The sequence below is a fragment of the Pongo abelii genome, chromosome 21, assembly GCF_028885655.2.
Source record: "Pongo abelii isolate AG06213 chromosome 21, NHGRI_mPonAbe1-v2.0_pri, whole genome shotgun sequence".
In the NCBI taxonomy this organism is placed as follows: domain Eukaryota; kingdom Metazoa; phylum Chordata; class Mammalia; order Primates; family Hominidae; genus Pongo; species Pongo abelii.
The window spans coordinates 68540370-68566894 of record NC_072006.2 but is presented as its reverse complement, the minus strand read 5'-3'; the positions used below and the strand labels follow the sequence as shown (position 1 = coordinate 68566894).

The 26525-nt window shown below is 60.4% G+C and overlaps 3 protein-coding genes across 17 annotated transcripts; 2 read left to right on the top strand and 1 right to left on the bottom strand.

The window, feature by feature from the left end:
- Positions 1-355: 355 nt before the first annotated feature.
- On the bottom strand, positions 356-19744 carry OPRL1 (opioid related nociceptin receptor 1). 7 transcript variants are annotated; one of them, XM_054541974.2, is made up of 7 exons: positions 14585-14858; positions 14008-14126; positions 13143-13237; positions 8689-8854; positions 7855-8120; positions 2832-3187; positions 356-2713 (listed from the first exon to the last, which is right to left on the bottom strand). In XM_054541974.2, the coding sequence occupies exons 5-7, from the start codon at positions 8085-8087 to the stop codon at positions 2190-2192; spliced, it is 1113 nt and encodes a 370-aa protein (XP_054397949.1). In that variant the 5' UTR covers positions 8088-8120; positions 8689-8854; positions 13143-13237; positions 14008-14126; positions 14585-14858; the 3' UTR covers positions 356-2189. The 7 variants fall into 7 exon arrangements, with proteins under 7 accessions (XP_054397949.1, XP_054397950.1, XP_054397952.1 ...); XM_054541975.2 differs by lacking the exon at positions 14008-14126; XM_054541977.2 differs by lacking the exons at positions 13143-13237; positions 14008-14126; positions 14585-14858 and adding an exon at positions 19386-19744.
- LKAAEAR1 (LKAAEAR motif containing 1) lies at positions 14745-16353 on the top strand. Of its 6 annotated transcripts, none has more exons than XM_054541984.2 (4): positions 14745-14837; positions 15517-15926; positions 16029-16151; positions 16240-16353. In XM_054541984.2, exons 2-4 carry the CDS (start codon positions 15525-15527, stop codon positions 16297-16299), a joined length of 585 nt encoding a protein of 194 aa, XP_054397959.1. In that variant the 5' UTR covers positions 14745-14837; positions 15517-15524; the 3' UTR covers positions 16300-16353. The 6 variants fall into 6 exon arrangements, with proteins under 6 accessions (XP_054397959.1, XP_054397957.1, XP_054397960.1 ...); XM_054541985.1 differs by having other exon boundaries at positions 14833-15243; XM_054541982.2 differs by having other exon boundaries at positions 16029-16353.
- Positions 19739-26490, top strand: RGS19 (regulator of G protein signaling 19). 4 transcript variants are annotated; one of them, XM_024238805.3, is made up of 6 exons: positions 19767-19900; positions 22812-22909; positions 23120-23241; positions 25137-25211; positions 25299-25533; positions 25633-26490. In XM_024238805.3, exons 2-6 carry the CDS (start codon positions 22880-22882, stop codon positions 25822-25824), a joined length of 654 nt encoding a protein of 217 aa, XP_024094573.1. In that variant the 5' UTR covers positions 19767-19900; positions 22812-22879; the 3' UTR covers positions 25825-26490. The 4 variants fall into 4 exon arrangements, with proteins under 4 accessions (XP_024094574.1, XP_024094573.1, XP_024094572.1 ...); XM_024238804.3 differs by lacking the exon at positions 19767-19900 and adding an exon at positions 19935-20485; XM_024238806.3 differs by lacking the exon at positions 22812-22909 and having other exon boundaries at positions 19739-19900.
- Positions 26491-26525: the final 35 nt, after the last annotated feature.

The following is a 26525-nucleotide window of genomic DNA, read 5'->3' as shown; positions in this document are numbered from 1 at the left end:
GGAAGAAAACCCTGCAACCTGGGTGGGAGCAGCACCCTCCCACTGGATCCTCAGGAAACCTCTCTTTCCAGGGGGCCGGGGAGAGGTGCAGCCATCGGTTGTTTAGAGAGAAACTGTGTGTGCTGAAGAAAAGGTAACAGCCCGGCCAACACACCATTAACTGGCTTCAACTTTCCCCAGGATTGCAGCCTCCTGGGGGACCCTTCACTGAGGGCAGAGCCCAGCCTGTTGAGCAGCACAGGACAGGTACAAGAATTCAGCCTAAACCCACAGCCTCCTCCCAGCCACGTGCCAATCCCAGAAAAGTCACCCCAGAAGCAAATCCCCAGGTGGCAGGAGCCAGAAACACCTGTTATGAAGAATACTCAGCCGGTGAGCAGGTGTTTATTAGGGTCCTTTTTCATTACCCCAGAGACAGACCCAGGGCTGGCTACATGCACAGGAAGTAACGCTTGCCACATGCATAAATACGTGAAGATGCACATTACATCGGCACAGATTCACAAAACACTTCGCCTTGGCAAGAAAACTGTAGCTAGGCAGCTTCCGTCCTCAGCGACTCCTGCCACAGATGTCATGGAGACAGCACGGGCCTCCCCAGAACAGTCCCACAGCCTAGACTCCCCAGAGCGGGAGGAGCAGCCCAGGCTCTGTTGCGAGACAGCCATCACTTCCTGTTCTTTGCAGGTGCCTAAGGTAGGTTACCTGGCCAAGGTCTTGGTGGAAAAAATGAGTTTTTTCAATGTTGCAGGTCTTTTAATAGTTCATCTGTAGGAAGTGCATTTGCAAAGTCACCAACCTGCAGCTTCCATCTGTAGACCAGGAAGGGTGATTCTCTGGGTGACCACAGCGGGGCATCCCGAGGTACAGATGCCCCCCCACCCCCGCAGTGTCCTCACAGCCACCACAGCCCTTGCAGTTTGGCTCAAGCAAGGCCTGCCAAGCCCCACCCCTCATACTGGCTCTGCCATGAAGCCATCCTCCCGTTGGGCAGCAAGCTCAGGCCCTATGCAGAGCCATCTTGAGGCTTGTAAATGAAGCAGGCGTCCCCAGAGCAGGACTCTGCTGTGGCCACCGGCTTCTCCTTCCACACAGTATCCCCACAACACAGCACGGCCACTGATCTCTGGCTTCAAGCAAAGGAGAGGCTGTGAGGAGAGCCTTGGGAGGATGTGGGGACCCTCAGAGAATCTTCTCCCACCCAAACAGAGCAGTCAAGACCAGGAAAACGAGGCCTCCACTTTGTGAACAACAGAGCTGCCCACGTGGTCATGCGGCGCCTTCCTCCTGAGACACCTGCCACACACGGAGAAGCAGAGCTCGGTTGACGGTCCACAGCAGGATAGTTCATTGCACCGCTGGAGGGAATGGGCCAGGGCCTCTCGTTGGTCTCCTGAAGGGAAATGGGGGTTGGGCCCAGAGTCAAGCTGCAGTCAGGGATGAGGCCTGCACAGTGCAGCACACAGAAAACCTTCAGAGGTGCAGCTGGCCCAGGACCAGCTCGGGGTCTGCAGCCAGGGACTGCCAGCCCACCTGGACACTTTCTCCTGGGGTGGCCCTGGCTGCACAGGTGGAGTCAGAACAGGCAAGTCCTCCAGGTGGCAGCTCCAAGCTCAGGGCAAGTCCCACCCCAAAGAAAAGCTGCCTGCTGCACTTCCCAGGCAGCGCCAAGCCTGTCCAGCTGCCCTGAGGAGACATCACAGGGCTGAAGGCAGCTGGAGCCCTGCCATGCAAACAGCACACAGCACATGGGGTACACAGGATGACACAGCTGCTGCTCCTCCTCCAGGTGCGTCCCCACCCAGGGTTCTGCCAACGCAGCAGCAGAGAGGCCAAGAGTCACATGAAGCGCGGGGAGGGAGGGGCACGGGCTCCAGTCACGGCCGTCCACCAACACGTCAGCTGCTTCCAGGTAGGTCCTTGTGTCCCCTCAGCCCTGCACCAGGAGGGCAGCTTTAGTCTGTCTGGGGCCATGGAGGTGGCCCTAATGCTCTGACCTGTCCCATGATGTCACTAGGTCCTCCTCTGGGACCGAGCGTCCCTGGCCCACAGGGAAAAGCCCATCCCAGGCTCCAGATGCTCAGGGCTCAGGGTGTGTCAGCCTAGAGAGCAGTGACCTGTGTGAGCTCCGTGTTGGGCGTAGATGGGCTCTGCGGGCTGACAGGCACCATGGGCAGGTCCACGCCTAGTCATGCGGGCCGCGGTACCATCTCTGAGGTCTTGCAGGCCAGGGCCACATCCTTGGCGATGCTGCGCACACGGTCGGACACCTGCGCGTCCCGGCGCAGGGCAGATGCACAGCAGAACTTGCGGAAGCAGGCCTTGAAGTTCTCATCCAGGAAGGCATAGAGGATGGGGTTGAGGCAGCTGTTGACGTAGCCCAGGGCCGTGCAGAAGCGCAGAATGGCCACGGCAGTCTCGCTGCCCGGCTGAACCCCCAGCCCTTGGACCAGCACGAAGACCTGGACGGGCGTCCAGCAGCCCACGAACACAGCCACCACCACCAGCACCAGCCGAGTGATGCGCCGCAGGTTCCGGTCCTTCTCTCGGGAGCCTGAGAGCAGGCGTACTCCACGGAGCCGCCGGATCATGAGGCTGTAGCAGACAGAGATGATGAGCACGGGGATGATGAAGGAGAAGAGGAAGATGCAGACGGCAAACACAGGGCCCCAGTAGTCCTGAGGGGTAGGGATCTCCACCAGGCACTCGATCTCTGCAGGGAGAGAAACGGGGTCAGAGTGGGCCCAGGAGACGTGGAGGGCAAGTGGGCCCAGAGGAGCCACCCGGGAGCCACGGAGCCTGGTGAGGGGAGGAGGGGACACCCCACTGACCTTCATCCTCGACCTGTGCCGAGCCCATGATGGCAACAGGAACACCAACAACAGAGGCCAGGGCCCAGATGGCCACATTGACAGCCTGGGCTTTGCTGGACGTGCGGACGTCGAGGGCGCGGATGGGGTGGCAGATGGCTACGTAGCGATCCACACTCATGGCAGTCAGGGTGAAGGTGCTGGTGAACATGTTGTAGTAGTCAATGGCAATGACTGTCTTGCACAGGGCATTCCCAAACGGCCAGAAGCCCAGGAGGATGTCTGTGCCCTGGAAGGGCAGCGTCAGCAGGACCAGAGTGTCAGCCAGGGCCAGGTTAAAGATGTAAATATTGGTGGCCGTTTTCATTTTGGTGTGCCTGCGGAGTAGAGGGAGAAGAAAGGCTTCACTTGGCCATGCTGGCTGGACCGGGCAGCAAAGGGCAAGGGGCTCCTCTTGGCCACCACAAGCTACACTGGCCCTGAGTCCCTTAACATCAGAGCTCCCATGGGGGCTTGGTAAGTGACAGCTCCTGGACCCAACCTGAGACTCACTGAGTAAGTCTCAGGGGGTGGGGCCTGGGGTTAAACATCTTAACCAGCTCAAGTGACTCTGACACACACAAAAGGATTCCAAGCCTTAAACACAAGTCTACTTTAGAGGAGTCAGGGCATGTAGGGTACCAGAACACACCCCGGATTCTGCACAGGAGCAAAGGTTTAGAGCCCTAAGGGAAAGAGCCTGCTCTCCTTGCTTTTGAGTCCCCTCCATGACCCCTCACAGACTCAAATGCTGACCCTACAGTTGCCAGAGGTTTCTGAGGGCTCCAGAATCTATAAGAACATATCAAAAGGCTTCCAAGTCCACACTGCTGTCTAGCAATGGAGACAGAAAATGGTGACAGGGACAGGAGGGATGCTAATAAGATATGATTGTATCCAAGCACCTGAAAAGGTGCTGGAAAGGGCTGAGGAAATTGTTGGTGATTAATAAATTTTTGTTAAATAAGTTAATGGTTGTAATAGTTGGGGGGGATTATGGTGGTGATGGTGGTGGTGATGATGGCAGTGATCATGGTGGTGATGGTGATGACTGTGAGCATGATGGTAGCGGTGGTGGTGATGATGGTGGTGATGATGATGATGGTGATGATGATGGTGATGATGGTGGTGGTGGTGATAGTGGTGATGGTGATAATGGTGGTGATAGTGGTGATGGTGATGATGGTGGTGGTGATGATGACTGTGATGATGATGGTGGTGGTCGTGGTGGTGGTGATAGTGGTGATGGTGATAATTATGGCAACGGTGATGACTGTGATGGTGATGGTGGTGATGATGGTGATGATGGTGATGGTGATGAATGTGATGATAATGGTGGCGATAGTGGTGATGGTGATAATGATGGTGACAGAGTTGACTGTGATGATGATGGTGACAGTAATGATGAATGTGATGATGGTGGTGGTGGTGATAGTGGTGATGGTGATGATGGTGATGATGATGGTGATGGTAATGGTGGTGGTGATGATGGTGATGGTAATGGTGGTGGTGATAGTGAGGATGGTGATGGTGATGATGGTGATGATGATGGTGATGGTAATGGTGGTGGTGATAGTGAGGATGGTGATGGTGATGAATGTGATGATGATAATGGTGGTGATGATGATGAATGTGATGGTGGTGGTGATAGTGGTGATGGTGATGATGGTGGTGATGGTGATGACTGTGATGATGATGGTGGCGGCGATATTGGCAGTGGCAGCAGCACCCAAGATGACACTATTCTGTGTCAGTGTAGCTGCCATGAGGAAATATGGGGCTCAGTTCTGCCTCTTAGAGAGGGATTATGAATAAGCACAAAGAGGCCACAATTACGAAGAGACAACAACAGTGACAATGATTATGGCAAATACCTGTGTCAAGCTCTTCAGGGGGAATTTATGTCATTGAAGATTTGCAAAAATACTACTTTGATCCCCACTCTATAGAGGAAGAAACTGAGGCCCAGAGGATCTATGTTGTTTTTTTAAGGCCTTAGAGCCGGTAAAAAGCAGAGCAGGGCTCAGAACGGAGTGTTCTGACTCCCAGGATGGTCACCCCAGCCCACTGGCTCAAAACATGCTGCATGCTGCCTCTTGGGCCAGAGTGGCCACAGCAGCTCCTAAGCATCGGTCTCTCTGGGGACTCTGGCCAGCAGATGACCTTCCCTGTCTGCTCTAATCCAGGAAGTGCCTCTGAGAGATTAAATGCCTCAATGCAGAGGAGAAACACAGTAGAGAAGCGATAATATCAGGAAAGGTGCTCAAGCCCAGGGACTTCCCCAGGCTGCCGCACTCCTCAGCTGTGACACGCCCGCTAGCCATGAAGGGACATGCACATCATGGAGCAACCTCCCCAGGAGCCTCCCTTAGGAGTCAGCACTGGGGAGGGACAGCTGTTCTTCCCACTCTCTTGTCTGACCACGCATCACCTGCACACACACACACACACGTACACACACATACATATACACGTGGCTGCATGGTCCACCTTGCTCACTTTCCAGATGGGAAAAACAAGGCCCAGAGGGGAAGAGCTTTTCTCAAGGACACTAAGAGGACAGGGCTAGGATGGTGGCAGCTTGAACACCCCCACTACCCTGTCCTGTCTCTACCTACATAACACCTCCGTTTGGGGCCCTTTGAGGTTATAAGGAGGGAACACTTGCTTTAGAGCCCTGGGCACTTTCTTCAGAATCACATTTTTCCGGGTCCAGGCAAATATCCTGGACCAATAAGAAACCTCATTCTAGCTGTCAGTCAGTCATTTTCCTGCTAAAGCACCACCCAGAACCCCTCACTGCCTGAAGAACAGAGTTCCCCCAACTGGGCCTTCAAGATCCCACCTGCTGTCCCCAGCCCCTTCAGTTCTCTCTCCTCTGGATAGATTTGGGGTCCATCATTTCCTCTGCCCAGAAAACCCTATCTTTCTGCTTAAGTCATCTCCATCTTCTACCTGCCCAATCCACAATCCATGTGAAGGGTTCCTTGCCCACCCCCACGCTGCCCCCCATGCTGTCCCCACGCTATCCCCTGGCTCCCCCACACTATCCGCTCGACACCATCTCCCCCCGCACCATCTCCCCCCCGCACCAACTCCCCCCGCACCAACTCCCCCCGCACCATCTCCCCCCGCACCATCTCCCCCCGCACCATCTCCCCCCGCACCATCTCCCCCCGCACCATCTCCCCCCGCACCATCTCCCCCCGCACCATCTCCCCCCGCACCAACTCCCCCCGCACCATCTCCCCCCGCATCATCTCCCCCCGCACCAACTCCCCCCGCACCATCTCCCCAACACCAACGCCCCCCACACCATATCCCCCACACCAACTCCCCCCACACCATCTCCCCCACACTATGCCCCCACTATCCCCCCAGCTTCCCCCCACTATCCCCCATACTATCCCCCCCACACTATCCCCCCGACGCTATCCCCCCGCTATCCCCCTACACCATCTCCCCCACGCTATTCCCCTGCTATCCCCTTGGCTCACCCCCACTATCCCCCTACTGTCCCCCACACTATCCCCCTGCTATTCCTCTGGCTTCCCCCACTGTCCCTAACACTATCCCCCATGCTATCCCCCCGTTATCTCCCTGGATGCTCCCCACTGTCCCCCACAGTATCCTCCACACTATCCCCCTGGCTGCTCCCCATTATCCCCCACACTGCTTTCCCACACTGCCCCCAACACTGACCACACACTGCCCCCCACACTGCCCCCACACTGCCCCCACACACTGCCCCCACACTGCCCCCCACACTGCCCCCACACTGACGCCCACACTGCCCCCACACTGCCCCCACACACTGCCCCCACACTGCCCCCACACTGCCCCCCAACACTGCCCCCACACACTGCCCCCACACTGACGCCCACACTGCCCCCACACTGCTCCCCACACTGCCCCCCCCCACTGCCCCCACACTGCCCCCACACTGCCCCCCCACACTGCCCCCACACACTGCCCCCACACTGCCCCCCCACACTGCCCCCACACACTGCCCCCACACTGATGCCCACACTGCCCCCCCACACTGCCCCCACACTGCTCCCCACACTGCCCCCCCACACTGCCCCCACACTGCCCCCACACACTGCCCCCACACTGCCCCCACACTGCCCCCACACACTGCCCCCACACTGATGCCCACACTGCCCCCACACTGATGCCCACACTGCCCCCACACTGCCCCCACACTGCCCCCACACTGACGCCCACACTGACCACACACTGCTCCCCACACTGCTCCCCACACTGCCCCCACACTGCCCCCACACTGCCCCCCACACTGACCACACACTGCCCCCACACTGACGCCCACACTGCCCCCACACTGTCCCCACACTGCCCCCACACTGACGCCCACACTGACCACACACTGCTCCCCACACTGCTCCCCACACTGCCCCCACACTGACCACACACTGCTCCCCACACTGCTCCCCACACTGCCCCCACGCTGCCCCCTCAATCTCAACTATCAGCTGCTCTCTCAATGGCCCCCGCAAGTTTTCCCATCTCTGAACACCAACAGATCATGGGCTCAGCCACAGACACCTGCCATGAGCAGGAGCCCTGGAGCCTGAGAGGGGTTTCAGAACCGTCCCAGCTCCAGCCCCTGCACCTCCCTTCACCCATCTAGGGAATGGGCTGAAAAAAGCCTCTGCCAGGGCCGCTGTGGGATCTCATGAGGTCATTCAAGCAGACAGCTTGACACAGAGCCTGGTCCACAGCTCAAACCAGGGGTCAGGGTGGTGACGTCTCTGCCTGGGACAGAGCGGGGTGGGCCAGGGCCAGCCCCCTCCCCCGCTCCCTGGGGAGGGGAGCACCCAAGGCCTCAGGATTGACCCTGCCTCCTGGACAGGGTCAAAAACATTGAATGGGGGAAGCAGGAAATCAACACCTGCTCAGGCCCATCCAGAACAGACCCGGTCTCAGTTTCCCCCTCTGCAGCTGTGTGGGACTCACCAGACAGGAACCTTGGGGCCTAGCCTACCTGAGGATGACGTACATGACAAGGCAGTTCCCCAGGAGCCCTCCGACACACACGGCCAGGTAGAGCCCCACGATGGTGACCTTGAGCCCGAGGGGCAGGAAGGCGCCGTGGCTCGCATTGAGCAGCAGATGCGGAGGCAGCAGACTGTGGTTGGGGCTCAGGAGGGACAGGTTGCCCTGAAGGTGGCTGCCGTAGATAACCTCCCAGAACGGGGCAGGGAAGAGGGGCTCCATGCCACTGCCCTGCAGGTCCACTCAGTACAGTACCTGGGACAGAGCACAGAGACAAGTGGCTGCAGTGCCAGACACACGCCCAGCGGAGGCCTCACAACCCAGCACGTGCAGCCCAGCAGGCACATGGACCCCCACACTGGGCAGCCACAGACACTGAGGCACACGGGCACACACCAGAACACACAGGCACACATGCACATGCAGGGACACATGGAGACACGAGGACACGTGTGCACAGACAGGGACTCACAGAACACAAAGACACACATGTACTCGCAAGGACACGGTCCCATTTGGTTTAGAGACTTACACACAGGCTGCCTGGAGGCAGCTACACCCCAGGACACGTGTCCACCCACAGGGACTGATGAACACACAGCCACTCGTGTGTTCACAGGCACAGGGATGCAGGGACACAAGTCACACACACAGACACACAGAAATGCCCAAACCTGCCCTCACGCACACGCAGGCACAAAAGAGACTGAGACACACCCAGAAACGCCTGGGACCCAGCTTCTTCCTGCCCCTCCACCCGCCCTGCTTTGCTGCAGTCTGTCAGCAGGACCCCCACCCAACCTCCAGCAGCTCAGGCCCTTACCTCTGCAACCTCCTTGGGAGCTGGGACCACCGTGGAGACCCCCACCCTCAGCCGGCCGGCAGTCGAGCACAGGTGCAGAGCAGGGTAGAAGAGGCCCAGCCGCCACTCGCCTCAGTACAGGATCTTCTCAGCAGACGCCAGACCAGACGCAGCAGCCGAGTGAGCCCTGGGGGGGAGGGGGAGGAGGCTGCAGCTCCAGAAGGGGAGGGGCTACGCAGGCTGGAGGAGGGGGGGAGCTGCGGGAAGGTGGGTCACCGCACCCAGGGCTGCGCCGGCCCCACACTGGACAGGGACAGACACACAGTCCAGGACACACATACAGAGATGAAAAAGGAGGCTCAGACCCACAGACCCCAGACAGAGACACATGCACAGGCCAGGACACACGGACAGAGATGCCCATGGGTTCACAGACACAGGATTGGAGACACAGGACAGAGAGACATACACAAGGACACACAGACACGGGGACCATGACTCACACAGACACAGCCTTGGACAGACTGGCCAGGACCCCACAGCTGGGCTCCCGGCACACCGAAATGCCCCCACCTGGCCAGCTCTCGACAGATCAAAGCTTCATTGTAAACAAGCAGGTAAGATGCTTGGGTCCAGGACACGGCACTGGCCCAGCACCTACTGTGTGCTCCTGGAGCTCAGTCACCCCCACCATACCCGGCCACTGCTGAGAGCATGAAGCCTCAGAGGTGTGAGGCCACCTGTCACAGTGGCAGAGACAGGGTTGAAACCCGGGTCTGTTCGTCACTTGGAGACACGCCCAGGGCACCTCTGCCACAGCTGGGTGCCAGATCAATGCCTGAGCATCACTCCCTCAGACAAGCACCTGGCACCCGCACAGCTGAATGGCTCCTTTAGAGTTGCCTCCTTCTCAGCATGGGGGTCCCATGCCTGATCCACTGAGATGAAAGGTCACAGGTCAAGGCCGTGTGGGTGACCCCTGAGCTGAATCATCAGCTCCCTCCCGGTCATGGGGTCGTACTTCCTGCACGAGCTTTGCAGGAGAACCAGACCTCTCCCCACACAGCTCAGACCCTGCTCAGAGCACCTTCTCCAAGAGTGGGGACCTGGTTGCTAGGCAACTGGCAGCAGCGTTGCTAGGATACCTGGCAAATCAGGAGAGGATGGAACAGGCAGATGCCCCAGGACCCAGCATCCCTCACTGTCCCCCAGGATTTCTCCCTGCATCTTCACGGCAACCAAGACTCAAGGACACGTGTGAAGGCACGGGGCACATCAACAGAGACACTCAAGGGACACATGGGGACACACATTCCTGCAAACACACACACAGATGCCCAGACAGGCATGGGGTGAACACACAGAGACATGGGTACACACTCAGAAATGCAGACACTCACAGGGATGCACAAACACACGGGCCACACACATGCAAGATGACGCCAAGGTGCACACAGGCACATGGGTAGACCTAGAGTGTGCATGGACACCTTTGGGAACACGCAGACACAGACCAAGGCCCTCCGACACCCAGAGGACACACACATGCACAAACACGCTCTCCAGGAAAAGCTCGAGGGTGAGCCCCCTGACCTCAGGAGCCGAGAGGGGGCAGGAATCCAGGCAGGCTCGGACTCCTGCAGCCCTCCGCCCCAGCTGGGCTCATCAAAATCTCAGCAGGAGACCCTAGACCCTCCTACCCGAGCTTCCTGAGCCTGCCTCCCAGCCTGGGACCCAGCCTGGGCACTGCAGGCACTGAGGGTGGGCAGACCAGAGACCTCGTAAGGGAAGAAGAACAAAGGAGCCCCATCTGATGTCCCCGGTCCAGGAACCAGTGTCAGAGGCCAGGGCAGAGGACGGGACACAGGCACCTCATCCCTGCTACTGCAGACACCTCTCCCTTCGCATGTCTGCCTTCCACCTGGGTCACCCCACGACTTCCTCCCTACAGGCAGAGATGGGGAGGAGGAGGGGTTGGGATGGGGAGGAGGAGGGGTTGGGATGGGGAGGAGGAGGGGTTGGGATGGGGAGGAGGAGGGGTTGGGATGGGGAGGAGGGGTTGGGATGGGGAGGAGGAGGGGTTGGGATGGGGAGGAGGAGGGGTTGGGATGGGGAGGAGGGGTTGGGATGGGGAGGAGGAGGGGTTGGGATGGGGAGGAGGAGGGGTTGGGATGGGGAGGAGGAGGGGTTGGGATGGGGAGGAGGAGGGGTTGGGATGGGGAGGAGGAGGGGTTGGGATGGGGAGGAGGAGGAAAGGGAAAGGAATGGGGAGGAAGTATGGAGAGATCAAGAGGATGAGTGAGGAAGGAGGGGAGAAGGGGGAGGAAAACACGTTGGGGATAGGAGGATAGGAAGAAAGGAGGGGGGACGAGGTCAGACCTAGCTCCCTCACTCCCACCTCTTTTGACCCCAAGCCTTCTCACCCAGCAATAGCAACCAGCCACCTGCACCCCCACCAAGGCAGCTCCCAGCTCTGCCTTGCCTGGCCTTTCAGGAGTCAATAGAGACCTCAACTCCCTTTGTGGGAGCCATTCAGGGTCCAGCAGAAGGCTGTGGCCTCCCCAGTCCAGGTGTTCACAATCTTATAATGTGTTCCCTTGAACTTCCTGTGTGTTCTGTGTCATCCTGCCCTGATATCTTCATAACCATAGAACCCAGGACAGCTCCTCCCTCCCTTGTGCCTGCTGCAAACCCCCTGCACAGACCCTGGCAAGCTGAACAGCCTAGGCCCCCTGCACAGAACCTGCCCCCCACCCACATAGACCTCTAGCCCCTGGTACAGACCTTGCCCCCTGCATTGACCCTGTGCACCTGCCTGCACACAACCTGTCCCCCCTACAAAGATGCTGCCCCCTTGCAAAGACCCTGGCCTCCCTGCACAGACCCTGGCCTCCCTGCGCAGACCCTGGCCACTCTGCACAGACCCTGGCCACTCTGCACAGACCCTGGCCTCCCTGCACAGATCCTGGCCTCCCTGCACAGACCCTGGCCACTCTGCACAGATCCTGGCCTCCCTGCACAGATCCTACCCCTTGCGCAGATCCTGACCACACCTGCAAAGATCTAGCACCCCCGAAACCTGGCACAGACCATGCCCCCACCCCACATAGATGCTATCCCCGTGCATAGACCTTGGTCCCTCTGTACAGATGCTGCCCTCCCTGGACGGGTCCTGTCCGCCGACTCCCTTGAACAGACACTGACTCGCAATGTAGATCCCACCCACTGCACAGATCCTGTCACCCCCTAAAAGTCCTCCCTGCAGAGACTCTTGCCCACATGCAGAGATCCTGGCCTGAGTGCACAGATCCCGGCCCCTGTGCAGATCCTGACCCCTTGCATGGATCCTGCCCCACCCCAGCCAGCTCCAGTCGTACCTCCTCCAAGAAGCCTACCCCAGGACCCCCAGCCCTGAGAACCTTCCTAACTTGGCCATGATTCAGTAATACGGCTGCCAGGCTAGGCCTGTGTGCTCTGGTCTCAGCAGATAGCCTCTGAGAGTGTGGTCAATGGACCCAGCAGAGCCCCGCAGGAGGCAGGCGCCTGGCCCCTCACACGCACAGTCTTAGAGGGAAGGACAGGCCTGGTCACCTGGCTAGGGGAGTGGCCAGGTGTGACACTGACGGTGCTCCCTGGGGTTGGCAGGGGCCCAGCCCTGGACCCAGAAAGGCTCCCACGGAGGAGAACTGGTGGTGCAGATGAAATGGCCCAGGTTTTTCTAGACCCCTAATAGAGTCCTGCCCTCCCCCAACCTGCCAAGGGTGGGTTGGTCCCTCCAGAAGGGGGAAGGTAGAATCAGGGTCCTATATAGAACATATATGTCACACAAGAGATAGCAAGAGACACATGTTATATGAGAGAGCAAGACAACCTCAAACACACATGTCCTGGGCAGGCAAAACAATATGCGAGGATACTAGGGATAGCCCAAGACATGAACAATGACACGCAAATGACAGCACAGAGCTTGTGTCCACAGATTACGGTTAAAGCCTGACACAGGCTGCTCTTGGAGCTCCTGGGTATTTGGGCAGGCCTGGGTTCCAGGGTGAGATTCACACCCACTCACCAGGCAAATACACACACCTCACTCTCATCCAGTGACTCAGAATCAGCAAACACCAGACGGTAGCTGGAGCAGTGTCCTTCGTCCTCACAACTCCCACCCCCAGGGCAGGCACAGTCTACCCTCCTCCTTCCACAGGTTCACCATCCTGGGCTGGCCAAGAACAGGAATCAAGGCAGAGGGTCTGGCAGCCCCTCACAGAGCAGCCATCCCCCAGGGAAGCCAGTCACCAGGCCGTACATTTGTGCTATTTAAAAAGTGAAAGAATTTTAACAATTCTGAGTTTCATCAAAATGAATTACTTTGTCCTTGTGATTTTAACTTTACATAATTTATATACAATGACAAAAAAATTGAGTTGTAGCTTCTCAACATAATGTTAAATTTTGTAGTCATTAATAAAGCTTACTAATTTGACTTGAAGTTTCATTGTCAGGCCTTGGCAGCAATAAACATGCTTTTAGATCTCAGCATTTCTGTTAGCCCTTGAAAAACACGTGAATCCTGGGGACAGAAACAGATGGGACGTGTCGGCTTGCTGGGTCCCTCACAGTTGCTGGACCCCAAACACATAGAGAATGCCTCCCTTCTTGCAGAACTGCACATGTGTGGAGAAACAGTAGGGGTGAGGAATGTGAGCCAGGTAGGCCCTGGGAGTACCTGCTGCGAATTACGGACTAGGGGGTGTCAAGGTTTTCCAGTTCTATAAAAACAGGTTACAAGCCCCTTCTTGCAGAACAGAAGAATATTCCTCTACTCCCTGCGTGACTCCCCCACAAATGCCAAGAGTCAGAAAGCGCCCCACCCATGTGTCCCCCTGGCCTGGACCCAGGGAAGCTGAGAGGATGGCCCAGGTCCTTGTCTCAAAGGACTCACCCCTATGGGAGCACAAAGGCTGCCCAGAGAAAGCAGCTGCTGGGTGAGCATCCCTAAGCAGTCACTGCTGCTTCTGGAGACCAGGGACCTTCCTCAAGCCAAGCTGGTGCTGCAGCCCAGGCAGGACCCCAAAGGCACCTGCAGGAGGGGAGGGAACAGCACCAGGAAGGGCCTTCCTGGGGAGCAGCAAAAGCTTGAGGGCTGGAAGGATGGGTCTAGCCATGGGATGGGGTGCCAGCTCTGGGACATAGGGCTGAATGTCAAAATTTACCCTATTACTGAGAGGCCAGGGCAGTCTCCCAGAAACAATGGGAACACCCAACAGCCTCCTGCCAAAAGGCCAGAACCTCAGCTAAGACCCTGCTCCTCAGCTAGGACAGCCCTACTCCCAGACTCACAGTTTCCAAATTCCCAGCAAGGTGTCCCAGCGGCAGGTCTACGAATATAGAGTACAGACATCTCGTGGAAGTAATAGATACGTAACAGATCGGACTTTGTGCACTAATTTTTGCCTAAACTGTGGAATAAGCACGTGAATTAGGAAATTCTAGAACATACTTATGAGTGCCTGAAGAAATTATAAAATGATTAAGTAGTTAATTGAGAATTAGTTACAAAATAAAGGAATGCACAAATAGATTTCCAAAATCTAGTATCTAGGACCCAAGATCCCAAGACACAGGGTTCAGCAAAACCCAGCTCTAGTCCTGGGGACACCAGGACCCCTGAGACCCCAAACTTGCCCTAGAAGAGGTGAGAGGTCCTGAGTTCTGCCCCATTATCCCTTTCTGTGAACACCAGTGGCTAGGGCCAGGGCCCCCTGGCCATCAGAAGGGAATGGGCCTCAACCACAAAGGTCTCCTCATAGCCGAGGGCCCCACCCACAAAACTAACCCCAAAGACCCCTCAAGCCAGGAACCTGGGCCCACAACCCCTAGGATGGCGCGTCTGCGGCCGCCTGGAAAGGACGCTCACCCAAGCTGGAGAAGCCGGCTCTATGCCTCTATGTCCCGATGGCCCCTATGAGGGGCGCGTCCACGCCCAGACTCTAACCCAGGGCCCTCCGGAGAGGACCCTGCCCCCCGCCACGACCCGCCCCAACTGGTCGAGGGAGGGGCAGGACTCCCGGTTGCTGGGCAACCGCGTCAACAAGCCCAAAGAGTCTGGGCTACGGTGCAGGTTCTACCGACCAGAGAAGGCAGCAAGTAGCGGGTGTGGGGACCAAGAGGTGGGGGCTGGGCCTCGGCTGCAGGAGCTAAGGAGGGGCGGGGGCGTTAGCCGCCGCTGGGGCTGGCCATGGCTCTGCCTCTGGCACAGCGAGCCCAGCCCTAGCTGGACAAGGTGGCAGCTGTAGGCTGGGGCCGGGAAGGAAGGAGCCAGCTGGGCTTTTGGACCCTCCCTCTTCTGTCACCTGCCCCCTAGGCTCTGCTCCCCACAACCATCTAGGCCCCGAAGGGGAAGAGCCAGCTGTCTGGTGGGAGACCCTGACTGTCGGGGACCGCAGACATAGGGGCACAACGAAGGTCCCCCAGGCGCCACCTAGAGCTCTCCGTGTGGCGCCCACCCTGGCAGGGCCTGAGATCAACTCAGGGGGGTCTCAGCATTTTCTCAATTCAAACAGAACAGTCCATAGGGTAGGAAAGATATTTCCTACAACTGAGTTGATCAGAAAGTCCTAGTTGACTGCAGGACTGAGCAGGATCAGCCGATGGCAGAGCTGCTGGGGACGTGCGCTCGGGAGAGGGAGAGGGCCTGGGCAAAGCTCAGAGGCTGGGGGTGCGGAACTCAAAACCGACTGCGGAGAGCCCAGCGGGCCGGAGCTGGGGCGCACGGTGGGGCCCTGCCGAGGGGCGGGCAGGGCCCGGTGCCAGCCCCGGCACCGACGGGACGCCCTCCTCCCTCCGCAGGCGGGAGGATGCCGCGGCCAGCGAAGGAGGGCGGGCGCAAGGGCCCGCGGGAGCGAAGCGGGAAGAGCGCGCCAGGCGCGGCGCGGGGTGAGGAGCGTGCCAAGGGGGCGCCCGCGACAGAGCCCCCCAAGCCGGGCTGGGCCCTGACGTCGCAGGGACTGGCGGCCATGCTCCCTGCGCAGCGTCACCGCCATCTGCTCTTCGGCGACCTGCTGGAGGACGTGGGCGCGGCGGCCTCCACCTTCCCGTGCGGGTCGGTGGAGCCGGGGTACCGCATGCCCGACCCGCGCCCGTGGACGCAGTCGCTCGAGCTGCCTGCCGAGCGCCAGAACCGGCTCCTCGGCGTCCTCAAGGCAGCGGAGGCCCGCGGGCGAGTCCGCGCCCTGCGGCTGCGCTACACCCGCATGCGGGTGAGGCGAGGGGGTCGGAGGGCGGAGTGGGGGCACCGGGAGCGTGGAGCGGAGCCGGCCGGGGCGGGGCGGGGCGCGCGCTCAGCTACCCGGGCCCTGCAGGCCGAGGAGATCGCGCTGCTCCTCCAGCGGCAGAAGTCCGCGCGCGCCGCCATCCGGCTGGAGCTGTTCCTGCCGCCGCAGCTGAAGCCCACGCGGATCCCGGACCCCCTGGACCGCCAAGAGGTGCAGACAAGCCCCGGTAGGGGCGGGGAAAGGGGAGGGACCCCGCCCGCCTCCGCACACGCCGGGCCCCAGCCTCTCTCCCCTGCAGCGGAGGCGCGTGGAGACCATCCTGGAGGAGAACGTGGATGGCACCATCTTCCCGCGGTGACGGCGACTCAGAGCGTGCGACGGCCCCAGCCTCCCACATAAAGTTATAATTCTCCGAAGGCTCGCTGGTCTTTCTGCTGCCACTCCCCAGGACCCCCGAGGGAAGCGGGGAGTGTGGACGCTGCCTCTCCCATGCACCTCACAGACATCAGGGTACAGAGAGTGGGGCCTCTCCCAAAAAACTGGGGAGACGCAAGTGGGTGGGTGTGAAAGTAACAGGCCAGGGACACGCCTACCCCTAATCCCGATCTGCCCCCCACTGGCAACCTGGCGTTCTGTGGGTCTATGGGAGGCCCCCAGTCTTGGGGAGGACGGAGAAAGAGCGTGTTTCAGCAAAAGTCACACCCCCAGAAGTAAGGGTAGCCTCAGGCTGCAGTGGTCCCGAGTGCAGGTCATCCCACCAGGGGGCCAGGGAGAGGGCCGTGCTGTGGGCAGCGAAAGTGACCTAAGCTGGCCTTTGAAGAGGCAGCAGCTGTGCCCACAGGACCAAGAGACTGGGAAAGGGGAACTCCTGCTGCCCCCAGACAAAAAACCCACCCTCTGGCCTTCCTTTCCATCCTGAATAGCCTCCTGTGACCCCTTTAATGCCCCTCGCCACACCCCCACACCCACCCCCCACACACACACCCCACACACACTCACGCGTGGAGTACTAAAGGGAACCACCCCTGTCCCATTCTGACAAACAGGCCCACGACCTACAAAATCCCTGGACTCTGAAAAGCCCCGAGGTTTCTAGGCAGACCTTACTTTTCTCCCCGACATGAGCTCTTTGCAGAAGCTGGGGCTTCCCTAGGCGCCGCTTCCTTTTCCTCCCTCCCAGCCCCCTGCCCAGCAGGCTGCACAGAAGCGGGAACTACAGGAACTCAGACAAACCGCTCCTCCTGCTAGGGGGCTCCAGCTGACTGGAATGAGGGGCAGAGGTCAGAACTGGGGTCCAGAAGGGATCCTGCTCAATGGCAGCCAGTGTTTCTCCCCAACCCCGGCCAGGGGGTGGAGCCCTGCGCACTTGCCCCTCAGCCAGCCCTTCTACCCGTGCACCGGGCACTGTACTCTTTCTGGGCTGTTGATGCCCTTGGCCTTGACCCAAGCCCAGACTGTATACAGAGCTCCAAAGTCAGCTGACAAGGAGGGGACAGAGAGATGGCAGGAGGGGTTTCAGGAAGGGAAGGGTAGAGAGGAAGGAGGCCAGGGAGAAGGGGCTTGAGCAGGGGCAGACAGACAGGGAAGGGAGGCAGTCTGTCCAGGAGTGGCAGCCACTCACACCCTGATGTGCTTGTGACATGTGATGACAGCCAGCCCTGGTGTCCTCTGGCCAAACTCCCTGCAGCCTGGACCCCAGGATTCTGTGTCTTGGGGATTGACTGAGTGCCTAGAATGAGTTCATCTACTGAGAGAATCACGTATTATTTCACCACTTCTCTGAGACTCCATTTCTTCATCTTTAAAATAACGGTCTTGGTGCAGTGCCCCAGAGCAGCAAGTGCTCTGAAGGGGATGGGTCACTCTGCATCAGACAGGCAAGAGGCAAGAGGGGCAGAGACAGGCACAGCAGGCACAGCACCCGAAGAAGGCCAGCAAGACAGTGACCTCAGTGACTGCACCAGGGTCAGGCCGGCACTCGGGCCCTTTGATCCCCATGAAAAGGTGCAGGGCGGGGCTCGATGTGCAAAGGAGGCTGGGGAATGGGGCCTGGAGGGACGCCTGCCTGTAGAAAGCTCTATGGGAAGGAAGGCATGTGGTCCAAAGCCCAATATATTGAGGGCTGTGAGGGGGCAGAGGGTCCTGGGTTCAAATCCTAGCTCCACCATCAACTGCCCAGCTCACCTGGCTCCACCCATGGACTTCAGGGATGCTGTGTGCCGAGAGGCAGAAGCCAGGGGAGTGGAGAGCAGGCCCAAGGGGCCAGAGGAGACGGGGGAATGATTGGGGGGTTGTAGAGTGACCTGAGGGGGCAGGGAGGGCACTGACCTTCACCCCCTGCCAGCTGCCCACAGCTGCATTTTCCCACAGCAGAGACAACAGGCCGGCTCAGCGGGGTCAGCCTGGTTGTGTGTGGCCTGAGCCAGGTGCTGGCCCATCTTCGTTGAGCTTCCCTGACCTCACCTGTACCCACCGCTCGGGAGTGTTATGTGGGATGAATAAGTAGCAGCCTGCCTCTTGTCCCTGTGGGCTTCCTGGACCCTGCCTTTCCTTGCCTGGCCTGACAACATGGCAGTCACAGGGTTCTGCAGTCAAGTCGGCCAGGCCTCTGGGTACAGCTTCAAGAGGCAGCCTGTCCTCCAGGGCCCTCTGACCTCTGACCTCCCCCTTCAGGCCCTCACTCCCCCTCAGCAGCGCAACACCCTCCCCTCCTCAGCCCTCCCCCCTCTCACCCAGGCCTTCCCTGCCTGCTCCCCACAACTCACTCTGCGCCCCCAGCATCAGATCCAGGCTCATCTACGTAGCTGGCTTCTGGTCCCACTCCCTGGCCCACAAGGGCACCCAGATACTGATACTTGTCCATTGAATGAGGAACACAAGTAGAATCTCCAGCTCCCTTTGCACCCCTCAGAGTTCTGTGAAGGTGTAAGGTGTGCACCTGACCTGTGCAATTGGAAGGCATTTTATGAACAGGACCCCGACACTGGGAACTATCCGGGTGGAGTGCTTGTGCTGGGGAGGACAGGAGCTGCACACAGCCGGGCCGGGGAGGGGCGGGGGACACAGATGCTCTGCAGACACTTCCAGAGCAGGGTCAGGGCCACCCTGACACTGGGCCAAAGCATGCTACGATGAGAAGCCTAACCCACGTCTGTACCGAGTCATAAAGGATGAGAAGAGTCGGCCAAAGGGACAGGGCGTTCGTGGCAAAGGGGACAGTGTGGCCTTAAGCTTTAGGACATCTTGGGACACATGGGTCAGCAGGGACTCTGCCAGGCCCCACAGGAGACATTCAGCATGACTCCGGATGCAAGAAACTCCGGATGCAAGAACCCGCACCCCCAGTTCTCCCCAGCCCCGCAGCACAGGAATCTCCCCCTTCCTTGGGAACACCCCCACAGCACCACAGGCGGCTCTTAACCCAGTTTTACAGACGAGGCTCACGGAGGCGAGGGGTGTGCCGGGCTGGCGTACTCGCCGATCGGTCCTTTCCAGCAGCCTCCTCTTTCCCAAGCTGGGCAAGCAGCGTATGGGGCCCAGCTCTCGTGCCTCCGCTGTCGTGGAAGTCCCACACGGATGGCAAGGCAGGAACGGCCCCGCCGAGCAGAGTCGGGGGCCACGGCCACACCCCCATCTACTACCGCGCAGCTCCGTCCGCCCGGGAGCCAGGGCTCCACTATGAGCACCTCAACTCTCCGGGCCACCCCCAGGCGACTGTGGGGGCCGACGCGCGGGCGGGGCGGGTGGGGTGCGGAGCCGGCCGAGCGCGGGGCGGGGCGGGGCGCGGCGGGCGGGGCGGGCCCGGCGCCTGCCGGCGCGAGGAAGTCCCGGCCCCTGGCTTTGGGGAAGTACTGCCCAGGCGCCTGCGCACTGCGCCCCCGCGCCCCCTCCCCGACTGTCGGGCCGGACCTTGGAGCGCGCGGGCCGGTGGCGGCGCGAGTGGTTCGGGAGCGCGGCTGGTGAGTGCGCGCGCGCGCGCGCGGCGCCGGGGACAGCGGCCCTGCCCCTCCCGGCCGGGGCCCGGGGACCGTGCTGGGCGGGAGCTTCGGGAGCCGGCGCACGGGACTCGAACCCCAAGGGCTCCCGCCGCCAGGTCCACGTGGACCCTGGGCCGCAGTGGAACTGGAGCCCGCCCCCCGCGCCTGGGGGAGGGGGCGCTGCAGCCGGGTTCCCCTTTTTCTGGAGCTCAAAGCCTGGGGAAGTGATTGCTCAAAGGTGGGGGCCGGAAGAACCCAGGTTTCCGCGTCTCCCTCCCCCTCTCAGCCCGGTGAGGAGGGACCGGGGCGGGACACCCTGTCCGCCCCCGCCCCCACCCCGCTGGATCTGGCAGCCACTCAGCCCTTCGAGCTGTAGGGGAGGCGCTGCGCCCCCAGCCCCAGCCGATCGGGGGCTCCTGGCGCTAGCCTCCCTCCAGAGCGCCGCAGGAGTCCCTCCTGCCGTCTGACTTGAGTCCCTGCTGCTGCAGTGCACGCCCCTTCGGCAGCCAGGGTGGGGCCCAGACCCAACCTGGCCCCTCCTGCCCCCACCCCGCCTTTGGGTCGCTGGTGAGTAGGGAGCCTTGAGGTAGGGGTGGGGGCGCCAGAGGCTGGAGAAAGAGTCGCCTGGAGGAGGACACAGGCTCCTCCAGACTGGACCCTAACAGCAGAGAGAGGAGTGTGGTGGGTGGGTCACCACCACCATTTCAGAGGTGGAGAGAGCTGGCCTTCCTTGGAGGGGCCAGGCCAGGGCTTGCCCACCAGCCAGATGTGGAGGGTGGCAGATGGGAAAGGCCCTGGGTGGGAGCTAAGAACTGAGAATGGAGCCCCTCCTCAACCCCACCAAAGGTCAGGACGTTTTTTTCTAGGATTGTCACATTTTCTTATTCTTTTTTTGGACTGGGCAGGCTCTGGGACGTTCTTTTTCCTTCTGTGGAGCAAAGCGGCAGCCACTCCCAAGGGAGCCTCTATCCCCAGAGACCAGACGTGCCGCCTGTCCAGACTCTCCCATCCCAGACTTGGGGGCCAAAGCCTGGGAGGCTGGGGAAGGGGGTCCCCAATGCCAGGATGACAAGCAGGAGGACCCTAGTTGAGACTCTGTATCCCCCAGGAGAGACGGGGGGGTAGCCTGGGGACATGGGTTGCCCCAGTTGACCTGAGAAGGGTACAGGAAACCAGATCCAGGGACAGGTGACCAGGTCCAGGGCCTGCAACTGGGAAAGAAGGGGCTGGCTCCCTGCTCTGCAGCAAATGCAGCCCCTAGCACCCCGGCCCTGCACCCCTAAACACGTCCCCTCCTCCAGTTCAGAGTTGGGGTGGAGATGGTAGCCCAGGGGGACAGTCTCTGGGGTGCTAGAGTGTGGGGGAGGACCCTGGGTGGGGACAGAGAGGAGGAAGAACCGCTGCCTGGGGAAGCCACAGACAGCCCCGTCTGGGTACAGCTACCAAACCTCAGGTTGCCACGCCCCTTCCTTTCCCTAGAAACTTGACCCCTGAAAGAAAGCCCAGCTGCAGGGCTACTTTCTGTCTCCTTATCTACTTGCTAGGAGCCCGTGGGACCCCCAGTCTCAGAGGAAGCTGGGCCAGTGGTGAGGGGCCGAGGTCCCAGGGGATGCTGCACCTGCCCCAGACTTGGGCCGGGGCAGTGGCCTCTGCATGCCCAGGCCTCGGGGGTATTGGGGGCCCTAAGAGTGCAGAACTCCAGCACTGTCTCCTCTAAGGGCCATTCACACACCGTCCCAGGAGGCCAAGAGAGGCCAACCAGCCAGAAACAAGCATTCAAAGGCCACGAGCTAGGGGAGGCGTGGCAGGGGGGATGAAGATTGAGAAAATAAAGTAGAACCAAGTTGTGTGCTTCCTGGCCAGGGAGGAGGGTGGCAGATGAGGAGGGTGGCGGATGTGCACGGAGGCCCCTCCCTGCCCTGGGCAGAAGTGGGCGCAGGTGTTCACAACTGCCTCCGGGGCACTGATTGGCCCCCCTGTGCCATCGCCCAAGGAGACTTGGGATTCGAAGTGGCATCTTAGGTGGCACGAGGGCCACTCACAGCTTTGGCGCTCCTGGTGCACCTCCCCTGCAGATGGTGCACCCCAACGCTGGGAGGGACATGCACCACACCACACCCCCCCCCAGGGACTCCGAGGCTTCGACTGGGGAGCAGGGTGCCCCCCACCCACTGCCACCCCCACTTCCCTGGCTGGTGCACCCTGTGGTAGGGCCTTGGTTCCACAGCCTAGAGGCAGTAGGCAAGGAGGGAGGGAAGTCTTGGGTGGGAGGTAGCAGGACTAAAGATCCATGTTTGGGGGGCATGTCCCTCCTCACCGGGGCCCTGCCCCCCCTTCCCACACGCTCAGGAAGTCCAGCCTGAGTCCCGCTTAAATCCTCACTGCTGCTGGTCTAGCCTGCTGCCCCTGGCTGAGACCTCTGGGACCCACAGACAGACCTGGACTCTTGGTGGGAAGCCACTCTGCCCACTCCCCACCCCAGACACCCTAGAAGCAAGTCTGGCCACCACCCGCACGCACCAGTTGGTAGCCCCAGACTCTCGGGGCCCCTTTGGGAGGGGCTGGGAGCCGGAAACCAAGAAAGAGGAACCCAGGCTTCCGGCTTCCCAGGGAGTGAGCGGATGGGGGTGTCTCGGAACCTCCTGTGGGGGCCTCATCTGGGGCCCAGCCTGGGAGGAGGGGCCAGAAGCTGCTGCAGCTCCCTCCTCGATGATCCTGGACCCCCTCCCAGCCCTGCTGTAAGCTTGGGGTTGGGGTAGAAGCTCTAGGCAGAGCCAGGTCCAGAGGCAGGAGCAGGCCCCACTAGGGAGACACCCTCTCAGGACCCCTCCTAAGGGGTAGGCAGGGGCTGGGGTTTCAGGTTCTCAGTCAGAACCTTGGCCCCTCTCCCCAGACCCCCAGGCTGTGGTGAGGGTCTGAGAGCTGGTACCACGGAGCCTGGGCAACCTCCTCCACCCACCCATGCCCACCCCACATGAGGCTGAGAAGCAGGTATGCCACCTCCCCCTCTGCCTCTGCTCCCCTGGGGGAGACGGGGTGGGGCAAGCTGAGGGGCCACAAGGAGCTGGGAGATCCCTGAACACCCGGGAGGCCAGAAGGGTCATGTGCCTGGGAACAGGGCCACCCATGGGAAGGTGGGGGAGAGGTGGAGGGTCTGGTGGGTTCTGACTTGAAGGCTGAGGTAGCCCCATTTTTCCCCAGATCACAGGGCCAGAGGAGGCGGACCGGCCCCCTTCAATGTCCAGTCATGATGCAGCCTCTCCAGCGGCTCCCAGCCGCAACCCCTGCTGCCTGTGCTGGTGCTGCTGCTGTAGCTGCTCCTGGTAAGTAGGGCCTGGGGTGCCCAGCTGGCGAGGGGGTCAAGGGCATGGGGCCAAGCAGACCCAGGAGGGGACCCAGTGGTGGCTTCCGAGGCATCCCCGCAGGTAGGATGCCCCTGCCACCTCACAGCACTGTCCTGTCCAGGGTCTGTTGGGCCCTGGTGATGAGTGGCCAGTGCCTTGGCCCCAGGGGGCTTATGTATGGCTCTTGTACCTGTCATGCCAAGGGTATGTCCGTGTGCTGTGTACATGCCTGTGCCCATTTACGCGGCATGTGATTTAACCATGCTGCTGTGAGCTAGCCCAGGCTAGGCCCTGGGGGCCTGCGGTGGAGTAAGACAGGCACAGGCCGGGTGCAGTGGCTCACGCCTGTAGTCCCAGCACTCTGGGAGGGCGAGGCGGGCGGATCACCTGAGGTTGGGAGTTCGAGATCAGCCTGACCAACATGGAGAAACCCTGTCTCTACTAAAAATACAAAATTAGCCAGGCGTGGTGGCGCATGCCTGTAATCCCAGCTACTCGGGAGGCTGAGGCAGGAGAATGGCTTGAACCTGGGAGGTGGAGGTTGTGGTGAGCCGAGATCGTGCCATTGCACTCCAGCCTGGGCAACAAGAGCAAAACTCCGTCTCAAAAAAAAAAAAAGAAAGAAAGAAAGACACAGATCCCATAGACTGTGTGGGGTGGAGGGACGTTTGAGCAGAGACCCGAATAAAGGAACTGCTGGCCCTGGGGTGATGGCCAAGAGCTTCCCGGACAGCATGCGTGGGGAAGAAGAGCAAGGGGCGGTGGCCGGGGCGTCTCTGGGAATCCCTGTGAGGGTGGGAGTGGGGCTCTCAGATGGTAACAGATTTCCTAGGAGTGTAGGGGAGCTGGTGGATGTTTTCACGCCTTGCAGAAGCCTGGCCCTATTCAGGCTTCAGGCCCTGGCTGATGAGAGGACAGCGCTTCTGGACCCAAGGTGGGGTCAGCTGACCCACGGGCAAGCTGGGGGCGGCCAGGGGGCAGTCGGGAAAGGGGGTGGGAGCAGTCCAGGGGCCTAGTTCTGTCAGGACGTTTGGGTGCACGATGTCTGCCAGCCGTCCAAGTGCCCTGGAGAGAGGTCAGCCGGGTATGCATTTGGGTCCAGCACTGATAGGGTGCTAGGAGCCAAGGCAAAGAAGCTGCTTCCCTTGAGAGAACCAGGAATCAGCCTCCAGGACCTGAAGGAGTGTAGACACCGGGGTTTGGGGCTCTCACCTGCGTCAGCTGACAAGACACACTGCTGACATGCCAGACCTGCAGCGTGTGGCCCCATCGGTGGGACAGGGACAGGCCAAGATCAGGCCCAGGAGCAGGGTGGCCCTGTTCCCAGGCACACTCCCATGGGTGGCCCTGTTCCCAGGCACATGACCCTTCTGGCCTCCCAGGTGTTCAGGGATCTCCCAGCTCCTTGTGGCCCCTCATCTTGCCCCACCCCATCTTCCCCAGGGGAGCAGAAGCAGAAGGAGAGGTGGCATACCTGCTTCTCAGCCTCATGTGGGGTGGGCATGGGTGGGTGGAGGAGGCTGCCCAGTGGGCCAGGGGTGGGGAGGAGCACCAGGAGCCGAAGGGCCCCTCCTGGAAGGCCAGAGACTCGCGGGCACTGGGTCACACCGCTGGAATGGAAGACGGCAGAGTCTGTAGTCTGGGCACTGTGGCAGGGACAGTAACCTGGACTGCAGATTCTGTGGGGAATTTGGGAGCGACTGACAGGGAGCATGGACACCCTTTCCCAGGAGAGTGTGGGAGGAGCCAGCTCCAGGGGCTGCCCTCCTGCAGTGGGTGCCCATGTGTGTCAGGTGCCTGCCCATGTGCTGAGGGCCCGTGTGGCCGTGGAGGCGTGTGTGCCCACAGGATTGCTGCTTCCTCTCTGCCACTAGGAACCAAGAGCGGCGGCGCGCGTGGCAGGCCTCCCGGGAGAGCAAGCTGCAGCCCCTCCCCAGCTGTGAAGTATGGTGAGTCCAGCCGGCTGGTGTGTGTGTGTTGGGGGGCCCCAGACCGGGAGACTTGGGCCTGACGTAGCCTGGCCCCAATGCCTGCAGTGCCACGCCAAGTCCTGAGGATGTGCAGAGCTGGGCGCAGTCTTTTGACAAGCTGATGCACAGCCCAGCGGGACGCAGCGTGTTCCGGGCGTTCCTGCGGACAGAGTACAGCGAGGAGAACATGCTCTTCTGGCTGGCCTGTGAGGAGCTGAAGGCCGAGGCCAACCAGCATGTGGTGGACGAGAAGGCGAGGCTCATCTACGAGGACTACGTGTCCATCCTGTCCCCCAAGGAGGTGCGCCAGACACCAGAACGGGCAGGGGGCCGCCTGCTCCAGGCACTAGGTGGGGAAGGCAGCTCCCGAGCCCCCTGACCTCAGTGCCTTGTCCTACAGGTGAGCCTGGACTCCCGTGTGCGGGAGGGCATCAACAAGAAGATGCAGGAGCCGTCCGCGCACACGTTTGACGACGCGCAGCTGCAGATCTACACGCTCATGCACCGGGACTCATACCCACGCTTCCTCAGCTCTCCCACCTACCGTGCCCTGCTGCTGCAGGGGCCCTCACAGTCCTCCTCCGAGGCCTAGGCCGCCCCCAGCAGCACAGACCCTGCCGCCTCCTATGGCCGACTCTGGGTTCCCTTCAGGTGTTGGTATCGGCAGGGCTGTCGGGGCGCACACCTGCAAGCCCAGCCTGGCCGGCTGGGATCCCCACCCGCGGAGACGGTCCTAGACCCAGTGGGGAGTGCTGTGTCTCCTGGCTCTGCCCACCCGTGGCCAAGCAGGAACTCCAGGTGCAGGGCGGGCCAGAAGCCCCCTCATCGGCCCGCAGCTGGCTGGCCCAGTGCTCCTGGCTGGGGGCTCTTGCGTGGTGAGAGTAGGGGTCCTCCCAGGAGCCATGCTGGACCCATGAGCCTCGCTGGGGCTTCCTCCCCAGGCAGCCAATGGGCCCCAGACAAGCCTTTGGTGGGGAACAGAACCTCCGCATCGTGTAGTTTTGTGACATAAGGAGACCTCCTACTTGAGCTGTCTGTACCCCAGAATCAAACCCAGAACCTCAGAACCAGATGTAGGACCTCAGAATCCTGCACTCAAGGTGGCAGGACCCAATTTCTGTTTTATATGTTCGTGAACTTTAACCCTGGAAACATGTCCTTACTAGGTGTTTTATCAAAAAAAAGGTTTCATATTTATCTCTATCCCTAACCCCCCAAAACTAGGATGTCTTATTATCGAAGATATTTTTAAAGCAAAGTCTCTACTCATTTTTGTCCAAGTCTGGGGAGCGA

What these genes read in the sequence shown, in the direction of transcription:
- LKAAEAR1 (XM_009233841.2), top strand. Translation starts at nt 15,318, where the DNA reads ATGGCAGAGCTGCTGGGGACGTGCGCTCGGGAGAGGGAGAGGGCCTGG. An exon ending in TGCGCTACACCCGCATGCGG is followed by an intron (nt 15,927 to 16,028) that starts GTGAGGCGAGGG and finishes CGGGCCCTGCAG; the next exon opens with GCCGAGGAGATCGCGCTGCT.
- OPRL1 (XM_054541977.2), bottom strand. Translation starts at nt 8,087, where the DNA reads ATGGAGCCCCTCTTCCCTGCCCCGTTCTGGGAGGTTATCTACGGCAGC. An exon ending in GTCATGTACGTCATCCTCAG is followed by an intron (nt 3,188 to 7,854) that starts GTAGGCTAGGCC and finishes TCTACTCCGCAG; the next exon opens with GCACACCAAAATGAAAACGG. An exon ending in GGCACAGGTCGAGGATGAAG is followed by an intron (nt 2,714 to 2,831) that starts GTCAGTGGGGTG and finishes CTCTCCCTGCAG; the next exon opens with AGATCGAGTGCCTGGTGGAG.
- RGS19 (XM_024238805.3), top strand. Translation starts at nt 22,880, where the DNA reads ATGCCCACCCCACATGAGGCTGAGAAGCAG. An exon ending in CACATGAGGCTGAGAAGCAG is followed by an intron (nt 22,910 to 23,119) that starts GTATGCCACCTC and finishes ATTTTTCCCCAG; the next exon opens with ATCACAGGGCCAGAGGAGGC. An exon ending in CCATCCTGTCCCCCAAGGAG is followed by an intron (nt 25,534 to 25,632) that starts GTGCGCCAGACA and finishes CTTGTCCTACAG; the next exon opens with GTGAGCCTGGACTCCCGTGT.